This window comes from Sphaeramia orbicularis, chromosome 18 (genome assembly GCF_902148855.1).
Source record: "Sphaeramia orbicularis chromosome 18, fSphaOr1.1, whole genome shotgun sequence".
Taxonomy (NCBI): Eukaryota; Metazoa; Chordata; class Actinopteri; order Kurtiformes; family Apogonidae; genus Sphaeramia; species Sphaeramia orbicularis.
The window spans coordinates 6,106,674-6,129,751 of NC_043974.1; the positions used below are offsets into that span (position 1 = coordinate 6,106,674).

The 23,078-nt window shown below is 40.4% G+C and overlaps 1 protein-coding gene across 1 annotated transcript; it reads right to left on the minus strand.

The window, feature by feature from the left end:
• Window positions 1-1,450: 1,450 nt before the first annotated feature.
• On the minus strand, window positions 1,451-18,992 carry LOC115438220 (platelet glycoprotein Ib alpha chain-like). The gene is made up of 6 exons (XM_030161664.1): window positions 18,825-18,992; window positions 17,897-17,992; window positions 14,027-14,218; window positions 12,667-12,762; window positions 6,817-6,996; window positions 1,451-4,986 (listed from the first exon to the last, which is right to left on the minus strand). The coding sequence occupies exons 1-6, from the start codon at window positions 18,978-18,980 to the stop codon at window positions 3,697-3,699; spliced, it is 2,010 nt and encodes a 669-aa protein (XP_030017524.1). The 5' UTR covers window positions 18,981-18,992; the 3' UTR covers window positions 1,451-3,696.
• Window positions 18,993-23,078: the final 4,086 nt, after the last annotated feature.

Consider the following 23,078-nt stretch of genomic DNA (forward strand, 5'->3'; position numbering starts at 1 on the left):
TGAATCAGTTTTCAATCTCCCAGGCCTACACCCATTCATCAGAAGACATTGAAATTTGGTACTAGAGTGCCACCTGCTGAACGATGGACATACTTCTACTGGACGTGCCCGTGGCGAGGGCCTTTAGATGCCGCTTGCAGCTTTAATTTATATGTAGAACTGTTATTCCAAACCCCGCCTTACAATGAGTCCTCAATTTACTATGGCAGGGAGGATGTCTCTGATGAAGAACAGATGAAAATGAGCCTAAGTTTCATTGTCTTAAGTCCATTAGGCTAATTCCTTAAGATAATCTGTCTTCATAACTCATTTGCAGAGGATGTCCCTGCATTGACCTGATACCAACCAATCAGCATGGTTGTTCAGGAATTTGGTTTGACCCGGACAGAGAGGTGATCTGATTAAGAGTTTTTAATCTGTCCTTTGTTCACTGACTGCATGTCATGAGGCTACAGGGGCCTGGATACTAAACTGTCCTTCAGGAACAGGACAATTCTAAAAGTAGAATACTGTGAATGCAGAAGGCTGAAGCAGCTCACGCTGAACTGTAAATGCAGAATGATGAAGATGTTGAATAACTGAAGTCATCTATGAAAATGACTGAATACTTTGTGGAAAAGCTGGTGCATCTGTGAGTAACACTTCGGAGCTCCTGAGTAGAAGAGACATACAAGCAAGAATTGGACTTCCAGTTTGGTTTCACTTTCATTTTCACGCCAGTTACTAAACTACACTACAAATGGACTTCATGAAGTTTGCTAGTTGTCTCATTTCAAATGTCACTTTGCACCTGCAAGTTACTGTCTGGAAAAAAGAAATGCAGGGTTGCAAAGAGGATCTGCTCTTCAGTCATTAGGATGAGGGGTCGTATGGGACATTATTCAGAATTACCATGCCCACACGCATGTGAAATGCATTCACACACACGTGAAAATGCACACACACACACACGAAACATAAAAATACACATATGTAATGCATTCACGCATACATGTAAAAATGCACACATACTACGGTTGGGAATCTTAGTTGTAAGGCTGATACAATACGCATTTCAACACAGCATCTCTGATCCGATATATTAAAGATGCGTGTATGGCATCTCACGATGAGATGCAATACGATTCACACCCAAATCACTATACAGAGCAATTAAGCACATTCTGATTGAACACATTCATTCTGGAAAAAAAAATATGCACTGCAATTCAATGAGCTTGATTAGTTATTTATCAAATAAGACCATGACTTTTTACAAAGTGGCTTCAATATCAGAACACATGCCTCACATTCAGTCAGGTGAAAAAGGTAGGACTTTGTTTCCAAAGTTGTTTCTCTGTATGTTTCTAACACTCAACTTCTTGCTCCCTTGCCAAATCAATTTGTAATGTAATGTATTTGTAATGTAGGTAAAACAGAAAAAAGCTCTGTCACTTTAAGAGATACCTGCGCAAGGTATTCTGAGATACACTGTTGGATCTGTATGACACTGTTTAAGGAAGTATCTCGGGTATGTACAGCAGTATTCAATGCAGTTGATAATAGTAAGAAGTACACGTTCAGAAACGACATGTGGTCACCTCCCTTCTAAGTCTGTCAGATTCAGATACAGACATTACAGTATTCACTGGTGGCGCTTGTGCCACAGTCCATCCATGGAGCTCAGACTGTTTAGTGTGCAGTGTACACATCCATGAATCCGCAGCGCACATCAACGTGGGTCTGAAGGAAAGAAAAACTTTACCCAAATATATAGTAACACTTTTAAATGCAAGTAAAAATATTTTCTATTGAACGGATCGAATTTTATTGATATAAACATTCCATAACCAATGCATCACAATATCATTCCAGACTTTTCATTCACTCGCAGCTTCTCTACTGGTGCACTCAGACTGTGTGTCGGCGTATCGATGCATATCGGATAATCTTCCCATCCCTAATGCATACACATATAAATGCATTCACACATACATGTGAAAATGCACACACACACATATGAAAATGCACACATACACATATGAAATGCCACTTTCCTCCGACAAAAAGAGGAGTAGATGGCTGAAGTTGATAAGGTAAGTTGGATCTCAAATAATGAACAGTACAGCTTAGTGTAGGCTAGCGTCAGTAGCTAACATTAGCTACTAGTACTAGTGCTAAATGTTAGCTTATATAACGTCACTTGTCTATATGTAACTTTAAAGCAAAATTGTGTGTGTTGTCGGTTACGTTGTCAACTAACCATATGGTACTTATTCTAATTAAATGCTAACGTAGCTTTATTGCTAACACCTTTAAGTTCACTAGCTACTTGATCTCACTTATGCTGATTGCTTAAACTAGCTCTTATAACTAACTCAATTATCAGAGTTAGTTTAATGCCAGGTGGAAGTCTGACAGGAAAAGTTCAGGGGTCAATGAAAAAGAGGAGCTATGAGGTTGAAGTGAGAGCAAGTAGCTAGCGGACTTAAGGGTGCTGGCATTGGCAATAAAGCTAACGTAACTGTACCTGGGTAACATTAGCGTTTAATTAGCTATATTCAAATAAGTACCATGTGGTTAGTCGACAACATAACCAACACACATAATTTTGCTTTAAAATTACATATAGACAGGTAACATTATACAAGCTAACGTTTAGCACTAGAATTAGTAGCTAATGTTAGCTACTGACGCTAGCCTACACTAAGCTGTATTTATCATCTTCGGACCCGTAGACAACTGCCTAGCAACATCCAGGCATATCTGCAGATTAAGGTAGAAGGACATCCCCGTGGAGCTGTGGAGCCGTTGCCAGCTTGACATGAGGGAAAAAGTCTTGTTAGGTGGTTGTCTACGGGTAAAACCGACTGTGACAAAGTAGTCGGTTGCTGGCTGTCTGTAGACCTATTTGTCAGAGTTGTCAGTGGGTGTGCAGTGGCCAACAAATTAGGGGGCAATGTCGCTGCTTCAGATAAATCATTTGCTGACATCAATACGAGGTGGGCCTGCAACTGTTTAATCTTCTGCTAGCCGAATAAAACAGGAAATACACCAGTAAACAATATAAAACTGGGGGAGGGTATTCTGGTTTCCTCTCCTCTGCCTTCCTGTTCAAGTGAAATGCCTTCCTGTTCAAATGAGATGCCTTCCTGTTCAAGTGAAAAATATATGTTTGAGAGATTTCATGGGCCATGATACATTATTATGTTGCTGTCATGTTACTGAGGGATGAGGGTTACATAAACAAGTCTGCCACATGTGTAGTGGACAGTTGTAACAGAAGGTAAAAGGTTATTGCACTGATAAGACATAGACAGATAAATTCTGTGTGCTAGATTTTGTAGAAATAGCAAACACTTAGACAATATACTCAACAGTTTCCTACACAAGATCATTCTTTATTGTAACATATTTTGAGTGGAGGTGATTATATTATAATCCTGGCCTGATGGCACATGAAACATTTGCTTTACAAATTAATAATAAAAAAGAATGTATTGAAATGCATGACAACAAAAACCCAAACCCTGTTTAAACCCTGTCTTTGAGATCAACCTCATAGATATTCTAATATTCAAGAACAATATATCAAAAGGGGATGTTGGAGGGTTGTTAGATTGAAATGAAGTGGTAATTGAATTCATAATCATGATAATATGTTAATTGTCTGAGACATACATTGTACAGCTGTATATGAGCATGATGTATCTGTGCTTATTTGGCTAACTGATGACATCTCTGATCTGCCTCAACCTCAGGAGGTATAGTTACTCCCCAGGGCATGCTGGGTAGGCAGTGAGCCAGCCATTCCCCCCAGCTGCTCCTGGGCTCTTCATCTCTCCCCTCTCCACTCTTTTTCACTTCCCACCCCCCCACCACCCAGTCCAGCTCCTCTTTGTCTCCACTAGCCACCTCCCTCTCTTCCCTCAAAATCACGCTGTACCGCTTTCTGGAAACTCCTCCCCCTCCTCCTCCTCCTTGTTCTCCTATCTTTACTCCATCTCCTGGACTACACTGACACTCCTCCATCACTTCCCTCCACCCCTCTATCTCCTCCTGTTTGCTTATCAGACGGTACAATGTCTTCTTGTACACTCTTCTCTCCTCCCTCTCAACTCCTTCCTGTCTCATCACTGCTCCTCCTCCTTCTTCTTCTCCTTTGGACTCCAGAGTTAGCCTTTCCCTCCCTACTTCACCTCTTTTACCTCCTTCCTCTTCATTACCCCTCTCAACACCTTCTCTTCCGTCTTTGGAGATGAACAGCACTGACCGATACAGCGCTAACACCCCTTCACTTCCTCCTCCGCCTTCCTTCTCCTCCCTCCTGGTGCATGTTATTAGCCTCAGTCTCTCCTTTCCTCCTGCCGTTCTCCTCTTTAATATTTTGTATGCCCCCCTATACAACAAAAACAGCCTCACTACAGTCATCACAGAGCATGCCGCTGACATTACACAAAGCAAGAGGTTACCTGCAAATAACCAAACGCAGAACACTCCTGCAGCTCTGGCTGTGGCTACCTTACTCTGCCACTTAAATTGTGTGATGTTATTGTTCACTGATGAAGTGGTTATAGGTGTGGTTACCTCAGTGGGTGGGTTTAGTACCATTACTTGTGTGGATGGTGTAGGGGTTTTAGCAACAAGGCTTTGCAGTGTAGTTGTGGTCCCACTGTCAGGCAGGTCAGTGGTTAGTTCTATGATTAGTGGTGTAGTGACACTAGAGGCTGGACTGGTAACTGTAGGGTTAGATGTAATAGTGACAGGAGTAAGTGGAGTCATGGGTTTGGATGTAGTAGATGTGATCGTGGGAGGGGGCGTAGTAGGTGTGGTAGTGGGAGGGGGTGTAGTAGATGTGGTTGAGGAAGGGGGTGCAGTAAGTGTGGTCGTTGTGACAACTGGCTCATTGTCTCCACGTGGACCGGAATCTGGCTGAGATGAGCACAGATCAGACTCCTCTAGGCTTATCACAAACTGACCCTGAAGCCTGTTGGGAGAGTCACACACCTGGAAACAGATACAGACAAAAACAAAATCAGGTGCAGCGTCATGACCCACTTTTTTGGTTTGGTTTGGTTGTCTTCTGTTTCCTCCCCTCCCCCTCTGTGATTGACCAGGTAATGGCACACACCAGGAGCTGATCTGCAATCAAGCTCTCCTGCTTATAAGCCCTGCAGCTCCTGTGCTGTGTGCCAGAATGTCTTTGCTTCCATGCTGGTAAGGTGGTTTCTCTCATTTTGGTGTACTTTGTATGGTGGTTTCCTGGTGCTTGGGTTTTTGTTAATTGAGTCTGTATCTGAGTTCAGACCGTTGCATATATCTACGTTTGGTTTACATCCTGTGATCTTTTCCTGGTGTGTGTGTTTAAGCTCCACACTCTGCTGTGTTTCAGGTCCGGTTCCCTTGGTTTAGTTCATGTTTATCTCCTGGTTCGGTGACGCCCTTGGTTCTCCTTTGTCAGAGTTTGTTTTCCTTATATATATATATATATATATATATATATATATATGTATATGTATATATATATATATGTATGTATGTATGTATGTATGTATGTATGTATGTATGTATGTATGTATGTATGTATGTATGTATGTATGTATGTATGTATGTATGTATGTATGTATGTATGTATGTATGTATGTATGTGTGTACAAATAAATTTTAATTTGCATTCACACTTATTCGAGTCAGTCTATCGTTCACCACACGCTATTGGGTTCCACTTGTCTCAGATTGTAACATGCACAACCATCCATGTGGTTTGTCTCCACCATAAAGTTTATACAAAGAAAGACACCAAAATCCAAGTACAGGATGTGTAATAATATGGATCCGGTTTTTATTTTTCGAATAATTTCTTGTTTGTGCTGGAGAATAAATGTTTTTACACACTGGCAGCACACATAATAAATATTTTAAGGAAAACTAGTGTTTCTTTTAACTATTGCACTGTGACTAAAGGCATTGACCAATTATGGACATTATGTCAAAACAACCTGTTGATTTCTATTCATCCTGTTTTTTGTGACAAATTATATATAATATTCAGGAAATGTTATGGACTGAAGGACAAATCCATGGAGCAGCGCCACCAAACAACTGGATGATAAGGATTGTAGCATCAATGTCATAGGAATCAGATCCACTTTGCTCTGTGTCTGTTTATTTGGACAGTGCACACAGACTGCAGATGAGACACAACATGTGACAGTGACTCCATTACTTACCCCGATAAATGAGCCAATGTGCTGCAACTGATGGTTATTTTTCTCATTGTTAATAGTAATTGATTTTGTGTAAAGTATCTGAGGCTACCCTCAGATACTTCACATCTTACACTTTTGTACTGTTTAAATGTAATGCACATGTTACATAACTCTGAAGTAATTTAACAGTTACATTACTTATTAGACTAAACAATTAGTCATCAATCATCTTTCATGAGCAATGATCAGGTGAGGGGAGCTCACTTTCACTTTCTTACAGCTTTATCTACAGCTATATAATCCACCATGTCCTCCACACACAGGGCAGTCGCATTACTTTTAGAATTACCCCCCCCCCAAAAAAAAAAAAAAAATTGTGGGCATGGGGGGCCGCTAGTAGGCTCATGGTGCTGTTAATGAGACATGGTTCAAAAAAGATTGAGAAACCCTGTCTAACTGATTTCAGCTATCTGATTGTAGAAATAAAATATTTATAATGTTATATAATAGATTTAACAAAAATTATTTTTCATACCCAACTTTTTTTTGTTCTCATTAATGATGATACATTTCCATTTTTCTGGTTGTCCTTTAATGGTGCTTCAACTGTAACACAGGCTGGACTCACCACACTCTCAGCATCACTCCTGATGATCAGACCGTCCCGGACATAGATGTTGAATTCATAATTGTCGAGGTATCTGCGCAGGTAATCAAGGGAACAGGAGCAGGCCCAGGGATTGGATGACAGGTAGAGGTATGGCACCTCCTCTTTCTTGCTGAACCAGTCATTTGGCATCACCGTGATCTATAATTAAGATAAAACCTGTAGTTTTAAACCCTCACCCCTGACAGGTAAGCAAGATAAGGAAAAGTTACTGAACCAGAGGGAAAACATGCTTCTGTTCCTGTAGAATGAGCCGAGGCGAGTTTCTTTTATAACTCGGCTTTATTAACTGGCCACTCATTCAACATACAGTTCGTACAACACAACGTGTGGCTTCTCTCATGCCAGGTTCCATTCTTCCGTAAAGCATGTTGTAACACTGCTGTAACACACTCAACTTGGAGACCTGCTCTCTACATATATGCATATGTGACATCTCCCTGTTTTTCAAAGTTATTTTCAATAACTACAAAATGCATATAAACTTAAACAGTGACAGCTCAATAATATCAAACAGTACCTCTAAACTGTTTTAACACACAATTGTTTGGTCTTCTAGTCAAACTAGAAATGTCTTACCCATTCAGGTTTACTTCACATCTCTTGTTAACTTAGATTTCTCTATAAAATAAACTCAGGGTGCAATTTCTCTTTGCAAAACATTGGCAAATCTCACTTTAACTCAAATTACTCAACATGACTCATATTACTTAATGCTTCATGTAATTACTTTTGCCCCCCCCCCCCCCAAAAAAAAAAGGCTTAGATACCTTCTTTTCACCCGAGTGTTAATTGTCATTGTTAAAGACCCATAAAACCTTTTCCCTTGTCCAATTTAACAACTGGCTTACTGACATGTCCATATCTGGTGAGGGTCCGTCTTGGTGTGTGTGTGTGTGTGTGTGTGTGTGTGTGTGTGTGTGTGTGTGTGTGTGTGTGTGTGTAGGGTTTGTCACCTCACATGGTTTAGAGGGGACTGTCTCTAGAGTGGTGACACTGGCAGACAGGGAATCACCACTGCACTCTCAGTGGAAGCAGGTTGGTAGATCATTGTAGGTCGAGGACTTGGCTCTGCCCGGAGATGACGTCTGTTCCGCTGCAGCATCGCTCCTCCCTGCGTGTCAATGAAGTAAGACCTTGGAGTGACAGCCTCTTTTAAGATGACTGCTGGTGTCTTCCAAGCCTTTTCATGGTTCAGCTTTGTGTAGACGGTGTCTCCCGGTTGTAAAACTGATAGATGTCTGGCACCATGCCAGCGATTGTAATAGAAAGCTTGTTTAGCCTTCTCCCTAGCATCTTTTTGTTTGACAGTCTTTCTGTTCGGCAATTTGGGCCTTAGATTTTTCTCAAGCATAGGGAGCATTGTTCTTATTTTCCTCCCAATCAGCAGTTCCACTGGGCTGACCCCCGTGGTGGTGCATGAAGTTGACCACACATGAGGGCAACCAACTGGTCTTTCTGCTGAAGGATTCTCTGTGCGGTCTGCACTGCCCTTTCAGCTTGACCATTTCCCTGAAGGTGGTGAGGCCTAGACTTGATGTGGTTGAAATCGAGCTTTTGTGCCAGCTCCTGGAATTCCACACTGGAAAACTGAGGTCCATTGTCACTCACCACTTCATCTGGGATTCCAAACCTAGCAAAAGTCGCTTTCAGTTTCTGTATAACTTGAGTGCTGGTTGTAGATGGCAGATGTAATATCTCTAGGAATTGTGAATAATAGTCTGAAATCACAAGGTTGTTGTGTTTATTGTGTTCACAGAGGTCAAGAGCAATCCTTTTCTATGGATGATCGGGCAAGCAGTGTGGAGATAAGTGGCTCCTTCTGTTGAGCTCTGACTCTACAGTGTTCTTAAGTTCTACAAGAGAGTCCAGGCCACCAAATTGATGCATTGGCTGTATCTCTACACTTACTTTTTTAGTCCCTGGTGTCCCTGGTGTATCTTCTGCAAGATGTCTGCTCTCATTGACCTTGGAACAACAATCCTGATTCCTCATATGATGAATTCATCAGCTTCTGATGGCTCATTTTTCACTTTCATGTAGTATCTAATGTATGGTGGAACATTGCCACCATATTCAGGCCATCCTGATCTAATGAGCTTAGTGACAGCCTGTAGCTTGTTGTCAGCTGCTGTTGCCATTCTGATACTCCCCATCTTAGTTGGGGATGCTGGGATGCCTTGCAACACTGTGGCTACGTAACATGCCATGTCATCTTGTGTGTCAGTCCCATCCTTTACAGGTGTTTGAGGGCTGCGGGACAGGGCATCTGCTACAACAAGGGTTTGTCCTGGTACATATTGTGCTACTGGATTGTACCCAAGGAGTCTCATTAGTAGACGCTGGCATCTCACAGGGACGTTTTCCAGGCTTCTGTTGTTGACAAGTGGTACCAATGGCTTGTGGTCAGTCTCTAGCCTGAACTGACCCAAGCCACATAGATATTTGTCAAACTTCTCACAGGCCCATACGCCTGCCAGGCACTCTTCTTCTATCTGTGCATAGCGCATTTTGGCTTCTGTGAGACGTCTAGAAGAGCAGGCTACTGGTTTCCACTCCTCTCCATGGAGCTGAAGGAGTACACCCCCCAGGCCATAGCTGCTGGCATTAGCAGACACCACTATAGGTTTAGTAACATCATAGAAGGCGAGAACTGGTGCTGTTGTCAGCATCTCTTTAATGGTCTGAAAGGCTGACTGCTATGAGTGGCTCCAGGTCCAGATGTTCTTGCTCTTCAGTGGCTGACCTATTGTGGATAGATTAGGGACATACCTTCCCAGGTAGTTCACCAAGCCCAGGACTCTTTTTAGCTCACATTTTCTGGTGGCGCCAGCTGACGAATGGCTTCAACTTTTTCTTGGTCAGGCCTGACCCCTGACTGGTCCATGAGATGTCCCAGAAAGCGTAGCTGGCCATGTCTGAATGAACATTTCTCTTTGTTGAGTTTCAAAACCTGCTAACTCAACATGCTGTAACACCTTTTCAAGTCTAGTGTTAGGATGTTCCATCGTGGTCCCATAGATAAGGATGTCATCCATAAAAACTTCAACACCTTTCAACCCTGCAGAGCCTCTTGCATTTTCCTTTGTAAAATTTCAGGTGCGCTGGAAATCCCGAAAGGTAATCTTTTAAAACAATATCTTCCAAAAGGTGTTTTGAAGGTTGTTAACTTGCAGCTGTCTGGATGCAGTGGGATCTGCCAAAATCCACTAGTGGTATCAAGAGAAGAAAACACAGCTGCTCCACTCAGCTTGGCAGTTATTTCATCTGGGGTAGGTAAAATGTTCCGCTCTCTTTTTACTGACTCATTTAGTCTTTTTAAGTCCACACAGATTCTGGCTTTGTCGGTGTTTTTCTTTAGAACTGGCACCATGGGTACACACCATTCCGTTGGCTGTGTCACCTGCTCATTGACACTACTCTTCTCCATCCTGTGCAGTTCCTCCTTTACCTTTTGTAACATTGGGAAGGGACAAGGCACACAGTGAGCGGTGTGCACAACATATGGTTGAGCATCATCTTTCAGCTGGATTTTGACTGGTTCAGTTTTAAGAGTGCCATGCTCACCAAAAGCTTGCTGAAATTGACTGGTGGCACGTGTCCTTTCATCAACCCATTGTACTAAGTTCATTTTCATTGATAGAGGTCAGCTAAACAAGTTGCTGACAGCCTGGCCATGGACTGCATGTGTGTCTAATGGGTATTTCTTTCCCTTGTAGGTAACTGTAGCATTGATACAGCCAAGACACAAAAGCTCACTTCCTGGGCTGTCCAATGAAATGTCAGCTGGTTTCGGGGTTCTTGATGGAGTGAGTTTCTGAAATGAGTCCTCACTTAACACACTGTAACACACTGACATCAGCTCCTGTGTCTATTTTAAATTCCATCTGGGTGGAATCCACCTGCTCAGTTTCTGTGATTTCATTCGCGGATCTGTTGCGGCACATCCTGGCCCAGTGTCCCATTTTATGGACGTGGTGGCATGTGGTTTTCCCTGCAGAGCATCTTCCATCTTTGCTGTGTTGTGCTTTTCCACATTAACCACATTTATTGTCATTTCCTCCCCCCTTTCTGCCTTTTGACTCACCTTGTTGTTGCTTCCAGTTACTTTTATTCCATTTGTGTTGTACCTCATGTACTGATCCCGTTGAGTCTCCTTGTAGGTTCACTTGAGCTGCAACCTCCTCCGACTGCCTGACGGTTTGTATCGTCAGCGCGAGCATCAGGTCCGGCATCAGCTGCAGCCTGCGTGAGAGCTCCTTGTCCAGTATCCCGACGACTATACGGTTGTGGATATTCTCCTCCCAGCTTGTGCCAAACTCACAGTGCTCTAATAGATCATACAGGGCCCAGATAAAACACTCCGTTATCTCCCCTGGCCACTGGGTATGCTGGTGGAAACTCGTGTATAATATTCCTCCACGGAAGAACGTAGTCATCAAACTTTTTCACCACGATGCCAAAATCATTCCCGTACCCCTCATCAGCAAAAGTAAATGACTTGTATATATTTTCTGTGTCATTGCCCATGGCGTAGATTAGGCAGCTCACCTGGACTTTGCTGTTTTCTTTGTCCAGTTTTGTGGCGAGTCTGAACTGCTCAAAGTGCTGTCTCCAGCCATTCAGTAGGCTTATTGTTACGGTGGTGGAAAGGAGAGGACTCACATGCTCAGTGCTGAAGTGAGCTACACAAATTTATTAACATAGAAAACAATTTATATAAGGAATAAACAATAATCTGAGTCAGAGTCCGAGTGGGTAAATGTCCGGGTTATGGATAGTTTGTAGATGATGAAATGGATCAGCATCGTGCAGCTGCAGCACCAAGCCTTTAATAGACTTACTGGTAATGTGCTGCAGCTGCGTGACGCTCAACAGGTGAGTCAGATCATGGGCGATGAGGCGATGAAGTGGAGAGGGAGGAGCCGTGGGTCCCACCAGCACAGACTGTGACACTTATCAAAGGAAAAACTGTCCAGGGGATTGAACTTCGCCATCAAGTACGTAATTCTTGACTCTTTGGTGACTCCGGTTTCTTCTGACACCATGTAGAATGATCCAAGGTGAGTTTCTTTTATAACTTGGCTTTATTAACTAGCTACTCATTCAACATACAGTTTGTACAACACAATGTGTGGCTTCTCTCATGCCAGGTCCCATTCTACCACTATCGTAACACTGCCATAACACACTCAACTTGGAGAACTGCTCTCTACATTTATGCATATGTGACAGTTTCTACATTTTTTCATTTAAAAATCCCAGACTTTCCAGTCGAATTTCCAGCTTCTTGGATTTTTTAGACCATAATCGACAGCTTTGAGAAGCTCAAAGTTTATTGTGCAAATAAACAGTTTTAAGATCCAGCAGTGTATGTCACCTGCTGCAGAATGATGCTTCTATTTTCTTATAATGAGCTGTTAATACGGAGGGAGGGGGGGAGCATGTTTTTATAGTAACAGTTCCAACATTAAGGTGTATCACTGTCATCTACAATATATAAAACTGAACCAGAATCAATATCCTCTTAATGTAAATGTGCAGAATTAACAAAGCAAACTATACCTGTTGCAAGTGACTTAATGGACAGGTTGGTGAAGAAGGTATTCAGCTGGTTGCCATCTGCAACTTCACCATTAGATATGGCTAATTATCACTATCATTTTCAGTAATTATTTTAGATTTGGTAAATTATTCTAAAATTCCATATTTTATAAAACCAGACCTTGAAATGACTGAAATTCCATACATTTACATTTTTCCTCAAGCCTGGTTTTCATTTAAACATGTTTAACCTGTGTGCTCTCCCACCTTGTTGCTCTCCAGGTACAGGGTCTCTATGGTAACGAGGGGGTGGAGCATGAGTTCAGGAAGCGCCAGAATATAATTGGATGACAGGTCCAGGATCTAAAGGGTAGATCAAAAAGAGACATGGGCATTGATGAGTGAAAACAGATAAATAAAATAAATAATAATAAAATAAAATAATAAGAGAATAATAAGAGATAATAAAACTTGAAAGCATTTCAAAGATCAGTACTATGATTCTTTAAATTCAGTGTCAACCAATACTATGAAAAAAACAAAACCAGTAAATTAATTCATCTTTCAAATGATACTGTCTGTGTAACTATTTACCATCTTCAGAGGCTGCAATCTGTTGAGCAGAATTCATGTCCATCGTATGTATGCGTATATATATATATATATATATATATATATATATATATATATATATACATACATATAAATAAAATAGGGAGCCTCTATTTTACTTTGGAGGTATTTGGATAAAAACTAGTGTTCCCCTCAGACAAGGCTCAGTAATGTGTCCCACTGCACAAATTACATAAACCGGGTTACACATACTTGAACAACACCATTTGTAGGATGAATTCATTCTATTTATCGTGAAAATTCAAAATAAAACAAAGTGGTGGATGATTTAGTTTCATATTCAATCTGAATGTGATAAAATCATGGTGAATGTTTGTCCTCTTCTGCTGATCTTATTTGTGTTTTACAAGGTAAAAAACCCACAAAAACACATCTCAGTTGATTTGGTCATCATAACAGCAGAGCTATTTTATGAACACCCAGTGTTTGCACCTTCTTGAGATTAGTTCAAGTCATTGCTTTAGTATGAAGTGCTTTGAGTGGAAAGGGTTTTGTCTCTCCACCGGATTCACTGATAAAACAATGTGCACGCACTTGAAAACCCTCGGCCTGACTTGTCAGTGTATGGCAAAGTTTTTGGACAGACAGACGGATGGATGACCAACTAATGACAATACGCTGCGGCCAGTGTGGCTGAGGGTAAAAACAAAAGGACATAACATCATCAGCAGACCCTTTAACAGTCAGTCCCTGTAACAACTATTTACAAAGCAGTACCTTGTTAAATAACAGAAGATCTTTAGAGTGTTTTTTAATATTAATCAAGTATGCATTGCACTATGCTCCAGAATGTTTTAATTCTTCATAATCAAACAAATAAAGAAGAGTGTTATACATCATAGAAAGCATTTGTAAGAACTGCTGAGGATGGAAAGACTGATACCATTTGCTGAGTTTACTGCTCTTGTTCATTGGAGCAATGTGAGTATATGTGTTTTCTTTTACTGTTTGATATATTGTACTTCATCAAATATATGTGCCTTTGCATACTGACCTCCAGCTTGCTCAGTCCAGAAAAACTGTTATCACTCAGAGACCTGATAGCGTTGTCATGTAGATAGAGTTCAGCCAGAGCAGGACAGGCGGAGAAGGAGCCATCTGAGAGGGTAGTCAGATGGTTCCGTCCCAGTCGGAGAACCCTGAGGCTGGGAAGGATTGGGATAGCGCTGGGGGTGACCTCTGGAACCTTGGGACAGTGAGAGTCAGGTTATCAGTGTTACACTGCAAATTATTTGTGTCACATCCCTGTCTGCTCTGCTGTCTCTCTCTCTCTCTCAGCCACACTTCTTCATCACTCTCTCAGTCACACCTCCTTATCAGTTAACTCCGCTCACCTGTGAGCTGAGCTGGAGCTCATCAGGCTGGGCATATATATTCACCCCTCTGCTCTCTGCCCATTTGCCAGATTGTTCTCTACCTCGTGTGTGACTATTCAGCGTTTATTCCTGCCAGATTCTTGATCCTGACCGTCTCTGACCTGCCCCACCTGCCGCCTGGATATCCACCTGCCTGCCTGTCCGACCATGTCTGCCTGTCTACTCTCCGGTAACCCACCTGCCTTTGCCTGACCATGTCTCTCTGCCAGATCCCTGGATGACCGACCTGCCTTCCGTCCCTGACCACGTCTCCTGTCTTCGTCCCTTTGGCTTCGTCTGGCTTTCCTGGTTACCAACCCTTCACCTGTCCCCGACTCACCTGCTGCCTGGTCCTTGTCTGTTGCTTGTTTGCCTGAGAATAACGACTGTTCATACTGAGCCCCTGTATCTGCACTTGGGTCCTCTGTTGTACTCATTACAATTTGGTTCTTACCAAGATAAAAAAGACCCTTAGATTTAGCAATGTTAGAGAATTTATCTTGTTTTAAGAGTTTTAAGTGTTCATACATCTGTAGACATGCTTATTTCTACATTTAGCAATCTTAATTCAAGAAATCTTGTCAAGTGAAATTATCTTGCTGTATGGACAGATATTTCACTTGTTTTGAGTACCTCTTTCCTCAGATTAAGTGTTTTTATCTTGTCTTCAGACACCCTTTTTTGCAGTGTTTTATTTAACCCATAAAGACCTGGTGCTACTTCTGTGGAAGGTCCCAAATGAATTTTTCACTATTTCTACCTTTCTTAACTGATTTATCACCATTTTTTTTTACATAATATTATCCTCTGTAGTTTGTATTTTTTGGTGTAAATCATGTATTTGTCTATTTTAATTCATAGATCATGTAGATGTTTATAAAAACTCAGAGTAAATTCTGAGTTAATTATATCAGCAACTATATTGCTCCATGGGTTTTACTGGTGAATCAATGTTGTAGAAGATGACAGTGTATCCACGTTCACTATGGAGCCTCTGAACATCCAAATGGGTCATATCTGATGACCCATTTGGATTGTGTAACCCTAACCCATTTGGGTTGATAGTGTAACTGAGTACTGAAGTACTAAATAAAACACAATCAACACTGGGTGTAACTCCAACGTGAGTCCTGTTTACTGTTTTTACTTCTCCTCTCACTTTTTTTTTTTTTTTACAACACCAACATACTTTTCGGCAGTTCAACCGCAAGTCCCAAGGGACCAACTTATCAAAGCAAACGAGCATAGAACTATGTGTTACATACGTCCCTCTCCCCCAAACAAAAGTCCTCATTTCTGCCAGAAAACAAAAACCAAATTAAAAAAAACAAAAAACAACAATAACCCCATCAAAGGAATCTGCAATAGTCAAATACAAACATTACAAGAACCCACAGAAACGATACACCCTAAATTACCCATCACACCCCCAACATTGGCTAACACATGGCCCTTCTAAACAAAACAACAGAGGCAGGACTCAAAACAAAACAAAGTCCTGAAGATGAAGAGGTGGGCGAAATGCACGACCGGTGCGCGACTGCACCAACTCTGGCTGTGACAAGCACCCAGGTCCTGGATGCTCAACAGCTGGCGGAGACAGGGGAATGGGTGAGGCCCCCTGAACAGCAGAGGTTGGGATGTAGGGCACAGCATCAGGGATAGAAAGGGGAGGAAAGGGGAGGAAAGGGAGGCAACGGCAATATGTACCTCTTTTCCCTGTCATCCCCTGATGGGAGAATCTGCACAACCCTGTATGGGCCCTTCCAATGTGGTGCAAGCTTTGTTTGGCTCTCGGTGGGGTTATTCAACCACATTAGCTCCCCCACTTTATATGCCTAGTGCCTTACCTTCCCATCATAATACAGCTTTTGTCTCTCATGAGCCTCCCTGGAATGCAGCCTGACGGCTCCAAAGGACAACTCAAGTTTCCCCAGCACAGTGGATGCATACTCTGGGAGAGGTTCAGCACCTGAAAAACCCACATCGGGGGTGGGCACAAGGATGTTGGCAGGGACCCGAGCTTCTCGCCCATGCATGAGAAAGAATGGTGTGAACCGTGTGCTAGCATGGCAGGCAAAAGTGATCTGCTTCACATTAATATCCCACTCCCCACCATGGGCGAGCAACATCTTGGCTAATTGGTCAATTACAGTCCGATTATGGTGCTCCACCATGCTGTTTGACTTTGGATTGTAGGATGTAGTACGTGTCTTTTTATAACAAAGAGAAGACAGAGGCGCTGAATCACCTCAGCCTCAAACTGATGCCCCTGATCACTATGCAGCATCTCAGGGACTCCATGTACTAACACGTAATCCTCAAAAAGGCACCTGGTAACAGTGTGAGTGGTCTGATTAGGTAAAGCATAAAGGTTCACAAATTTAGTGAAATAGTCTTCTACCACCAATATGTACGTATTCCCCTGAGATGTCATAGGGAGCTCTAAGATATCAGCGGCAACCTGCTGCAATGGACGGTCCACAAGAGACCCCCTCCATCAGAGCCCTCTTCTTAGGAACAGGGACCTGCGAGTCTGGCAGGCCCAGCATTGTTCACACCGCTTCCTAATGTCCCTCAGCATGAAGGGAACTGAAGGTCCACTGGATATACAGGGTGGGGAAGCAAAATTTACAATGAACATTTTTTTTTTTTTCTCAGCAGGCACTACGTCAATTGTTTTGAAACCAAACATATATTGATGTCATAATAATAATAATAATACATTTTATTTATAGGCGCCTTTCTTGGCACTCAAGGACACTGTACAGTAAAACAGGAGAGTTAAAAACAAACAATAAAGCAGAGTAAAAATAAAATAATCATACATAACACTATTATCCATACCTTTTCAGAAACTTTTGCCCTAATGAGTAATCAGAAAAGCAAACATCAAAGACTGTGTGATTTGCTGAATGCACTCGTCACACCAAAGGAGATTTCAAAAATAGTTGAAGTGTCCATAAAGACTGTTTATAATGGAAAGAAGAGAATGACTATGAGCAAAACTATTACGAGAAAGTCTGGAAGATACTATTAAAGAAGAATGGGAGAAGTTGTCACACGAATATTTGAGGAACACTTGCGCAAGTTTCAGGAAGTGTGTGAAGGCAGTTATTGAGAAAGAAGGAGGACAAATAGAATAAAAACATTTTCTATTATGTAAATTTTCTTGTGGCAAATAAATTCTCATGACTTTCAATAAACTAATTGGTCATACACTGTCTTTCAATCCCTGCCTCAAAATATTGTAAATTTTGCTTCCCCACCCTGTATGTGCTTGTGGTAAATAAAACACAGTCAACACCGGGTGTAACTCCAATGTGAGTCCTGTTTACTGTTTTTACTTCTTCTCTCACTTTTCTTTTTTTTTACAACACGAACATACTTTTCGGCAGTTCAACCACAAGTCCCAAGGGACAAACTTATCAAAGCAAACGCGCGCAGAACTGTGTGTTACAATAGGTTAATCAGCAAATATGAAATATAGCCCTTATACACCCAGACACCTTGTTACTGGTGAGGTCGATCTCATAGATGTTTGTGAAGACCTTGAAGGAAGACCAGGACAGACTAGAGAATATGTTGTTGGGGAACAGCAGAACCTAAGAACAGAAGAAAAAAAACAGTTTCCTGTCAAAGTGTTATCAGCCTGAAACAGGAATTGTATGGTCTCCTCCTGTCACTGTCAATTATCAGGATGGAGTTCACCACTTGTGCACTCATGAAAGACAAAATAAAAATAAAACCTAATGAAAATTTCAATCTGAATTCAGTAACTGCCATCCCTATGTTAGCCTCCTGAAGCACAGCAGTTTTACTTAAATGAAGTTTTTTCACCATCTGAGGCTATAAACATATTATCTGACTGTAAATGTTCTGACAGAGAATATTTGTATTATTTTCTTAGACTTGAGATGCAGAAAATCCACTGTCATATCAGGGAGAAGCTTCAAAACCCATACTTTTGTCAGGGAGTCAAAAAGGCTCAAAAAAGTTTCTTTATTAGGTTTGACCATATCATAATAATACTATAATAGAATTTTACTTGGTTAAAACTGCCCTGGAATTTTTTTGAATTTTTATCCCACTTTGGCTTTCAAAGTTTGTCTAAATTCTTCTACATCTAAATTAGACTGATCAAAATGATTCCTATGAATTAATGTTTTTCTCCAGTCTTCACATGACATTGAGTCTAAACAGTAAAGCTCTTTGTAATTCAATCAATCAGTCAAACAAATTTCATTTATGTAGCGCCAAAAATCATCTCATGACATTTTACATATAGAGCTGGTCGAAACCAGACTCTCAAGCAAATTTACAGAAACCCAACAGAATCTTTCCAGAAAATGTAAAGACATTGTGTATTTTTTCTGATGAGAAGGAAATACTTTTCAAATTTAATTGTATGTAACTTGTTTTCTCTGTTTTCTGTACCTGAGTTTTTGGCTCAAATCCTGCTGGGACCTCACTGAAGTCAGCACCTGAGCAGTTCCTCCTCAATCGGTGGTCCTTGTCCCTGTCACTGAGGCAACCTGGCACTGCCATAACTGTGGCAGCACAATACAGGAGGATGATAACAAAGAGATGCATCCTGAACTGTGCTCTGCTCCACAATGAGAAAATAAATATTGATGGACACAGTAAGTATATGCAGTGTGTTTGATAGACAGCTGGTTAGCTGGAAGTCCAGCTGCTTTTCTCCTGATAAGTGACTCTCACCAGTGGCTGAATAACTCATTTGTCAAGTAAGAAGTTACATACTAATATCACTAGCTTAGCTTCAAGTAAAAATTCTCAGACAAATTTACTAAGTATGAATAGTAAGGCTAGAGGCTCATTTTGCATTAAAATGGTCTCTGTTGATGTTTGACCAAGTATTCAGAGACTTTACTTGAGTAACTGCACACATATCACAGTGTAAATACTGCAAATCAATGGTCCTTGAAATTTAAAAGTGAAAGTAGTCACTGTGCGGTGTTTTACTGTTTAACATAGTTTTATTCTGCTGTGTTTGTGTATATGTTGCATTTTACTGTTGTACATGTTAAGGTTGAGCTAATTTGAAACTATTTGATACTTTATACAGCAATTCATCAAACCCTCCAAGATGATCTGTTCTATGTCAAACACCTACTGTCTTTCATGAAACACAGGCCTGTTTACAGCTTTGTGGCAACCTATTCCCAGCAAATCCCAGAGATTTTTTTTAAAGCACTTATTTAGTTTGAGAATGAGGAGAATGTCTCAATACATAAAGGAATCACTTAATCCTTCAGTTTATCACAGTCCAAATCTACACTTTTGGAGATACAAGGTTTTCACAACAACCACTGATCAAAATAACAGTAGGTGACTTGTGGTATGAATCATTTCACTCTGAGCAGTCTGAAAAGTACACAGTTTGGAGATAGAGTTTGACATGAGTCCTCCTACATCATGGAGGACATCCACCATGTGCTACTGTCTTAAAGTTGTAATTCTGCTGATGACCACTGAGAGTGGTTACAAAAAGGCCTGGCTCCCATAGACTAAGATTGAACTTGTCTCTAAAAACACTAGGTTAGTAACATCTCATTCCAGTATTGTCCATGTTATTTGGATCCTCTATGTTATGTAATACAACCTGTTATGTATTCTTTGTACTCTTAAACTGAAGGGTCTAAACAGGATGTTCACTAAAAAAAGTAACACGAGCTCAGTGAGTTCCAGTCAAACGTTACCGGTGGATAAAAATAAAGATTCCTTCCTTCTTTTTGTCAGACAACATTAAAAAAAAAGCTGATTTTTTACCTTAAAGACATAAAATGGAATGATCTGTGTGATCAATCCATTTTATGCTGCTTTTCACATTTCACTCTGTGTAAGTGCTTCAGTTATTTTTAACATTCCGATTTTACATAACATTACAGTACACTGACCATCCACTGTATTAAATAAATTAGCCAGTGAGTGTATACCCTGCTGCTTATAGCTTATCTATTTCAAGACTCAGTGGTTATTTCAGTTACTGGTGCTGTTCTATCAGTTCCAACCTGCCAGGCCATTCTTTTCTCACCTCTGGCTTCAACAAAGCACTTTCACCCAGAGAACTGTTACTAACTAGGTATTTTTTGTTATTGGATATTTCCGACCATTCTCTTTAAACTCTAGAGATGGTTGTGTATGAAAATACATATACGTTGAGATATTGCCATTTGATTGACCTGCTAGATATCTGCGTTAACATGCAGTTGAACAGGTTTACCTCATAAAGTGACCAGTGAATGTCTAATACAATGAGCTTTTCAAATACAAGCCACAGATTATACATCATACATCAGTAGTTTCTTTTTTTGTCTTCTGACAAATTACAAAAAGCAGTGAGTAGTCTGCTCACATTTCATGTCAGTGTTAATAACAGAACCACCAAGTGACTTCTCCCACTAGACTTTCCACATGGTTTCTTTTAAATAACTGTTCAAATCATCCAAAAATCACCAAAAATCTAAGACAGTCTTAAAACTGAAACTCAAACTAGCTCCAACAGCTCCAACAGTAACATGCTACCAAAAATGTTCAAACCAGTGCTATTGCAAGAATGATGATAAAGAATGATGCTGGTAAAGAGGAACAGATCATCTTTGGTGATGTTTTATCGCCAAGATTTATAAGGACAAGCAAAAATAAATGTCTTGCTGTGAGACAGTGTTAACAAGGCTGATCTCCACTCCACGTAGAGACTCTATGACATGAAGCTCTTCACTGAAATGTGTGCCCTCTGTGTATTTGGAGTGCAGTCTTAATAAAACATGGCAGAGAGATTCTATTGTTTTACATCAGCACGACTTGGGTGTTTCTGAATAATTCAGAGGCGATCCTGAGCTCCATCAACAACGTAACTCCAGTACAAGAGGAGGAGGAGTGAGACAGATAGAGAAAGAAATAATAGAAAGAAAGTGACCAGGCAATAAATTACAAAATACAGTTACTCAGAGTTAATTTATTCCTCGTGTAGAGAATTTATGCCAGTGTGTCCAGAAATATGACAGACAAAAAAAAGAGAAAAAGACATATGTAAAGATACAATAACTTTAATACGATATTGGTACATTCTTTAGCATAATTTGATGGTTGTCCTAACCTCAGTATTTAACACATGCAGTGATTTGGTGTGTGTCACCCTCTATGGATGGAATATTTGTACTGCATGTATCAATGAAATGACCTGTGAAGGCAGAAAAGAAAAAAAAACTGTAAAAATGTGGGAAAGAAAGACATGAGAAGGAGGAGAAGAAAGCTATGTAGAGTGAAGAAAATAATGTAAGGAAAAGGGGAAATGAAAGGAAGACAAAGAACAGAAAATATCAAAAAGAAAGAAAATGCACATATAGGAAAGAAAAAATAAGAGAACAGAGATGAAAAAACAACAAGATCCACATTTACCATCTGGGAAATTTGCAGAATACGATCAAACTCATTCATACTCATGGCTGTCTGAGTTTGCGAGTGCTTTCATGCAGCATTTCATTAAAAAAAAAAAGAACTGGATGAAATATTTACTACCAGTGAAGAGCAGAAAGCTTTTGCCACCCCACCCCCCCCACCCCCCCACACACACACACACACTACACCAACAAAGTGTGACATTTACAACAGAACCAGAAACTAAAACATTGCCATTCCCCAACAACCTGAGGACAAAAACAGAAAGTGAGCATCAAACACAACATTATAAAAACAGATACTGTGATGCTCAAGCACTAATACATAATGACAGGAACAGTAATAAAATAGGCAGAAAAGGCAGAAAATAGTAACAGCATCAGTAGCAGCTGAGGAAAAATTAATAACAACATCTCTAATATAGTTAAAACATGTTTAAGAGATTCATTGCCATCAGCAAGCAAATGTGTCACCATCTCAGCATAAATGTGTTTTAAAGTAAATAATATATTATGTAGCTGTCATAAAACAGCTGTGTTACTAGACTTACTATAATTGCCTCCAATCATAAAATACATTAAGTTAACATTTTTCATGCATAAATCACCTATCCAGCAGACAGGAGTATGACGTGAATTGACATAAAAATAAATCAACACAAAACTGATGAACAATTACAGTGGTAGATTTGTCAAATCTTCTACTGTTTTTCTGGTTTCAAATACTACTTGTTTTCGATGGATGAGGTTGACTGTCTTATATTTCTGACGTAGTGCTATGTTTCAAGTAAAGCAGTAATGATACTGATTTCAACCTCTGCATAGTGAAAAATACAACCCAGTAGATTGAATAAAATTTTGCCATTGTACATGTCTGCAAACCAAATTTATGTATAATCTTGAACTTTAAGTTGCTTTGCTTATGCAACTATTTAAATAATTTTTCAGTTAAGCTTAGATACTGGGTGGACCAAGGTAAAGTTATCTCAAAATACTAGGGCATGGTTTAATACGGAAAAAGTCAGCAAAGATGGGATGAAAATTAATTTATATATATTAATAGTCAAAAACTCCAGCAGCTCTTGTCATGTATAACAACTTTATGTCACTCATTTATTTAGATCAACATCTGGAAAGGGCACAACCTGAAATGCATTGGTCTAAATTTAACATATAAGTCATTAAAGAATTGTGTCCCACCCAATACATCATCCTACGCAACATCCTCCTGCCCACTGGGGGGAAGGTAAAACAGTAATGGATCTTT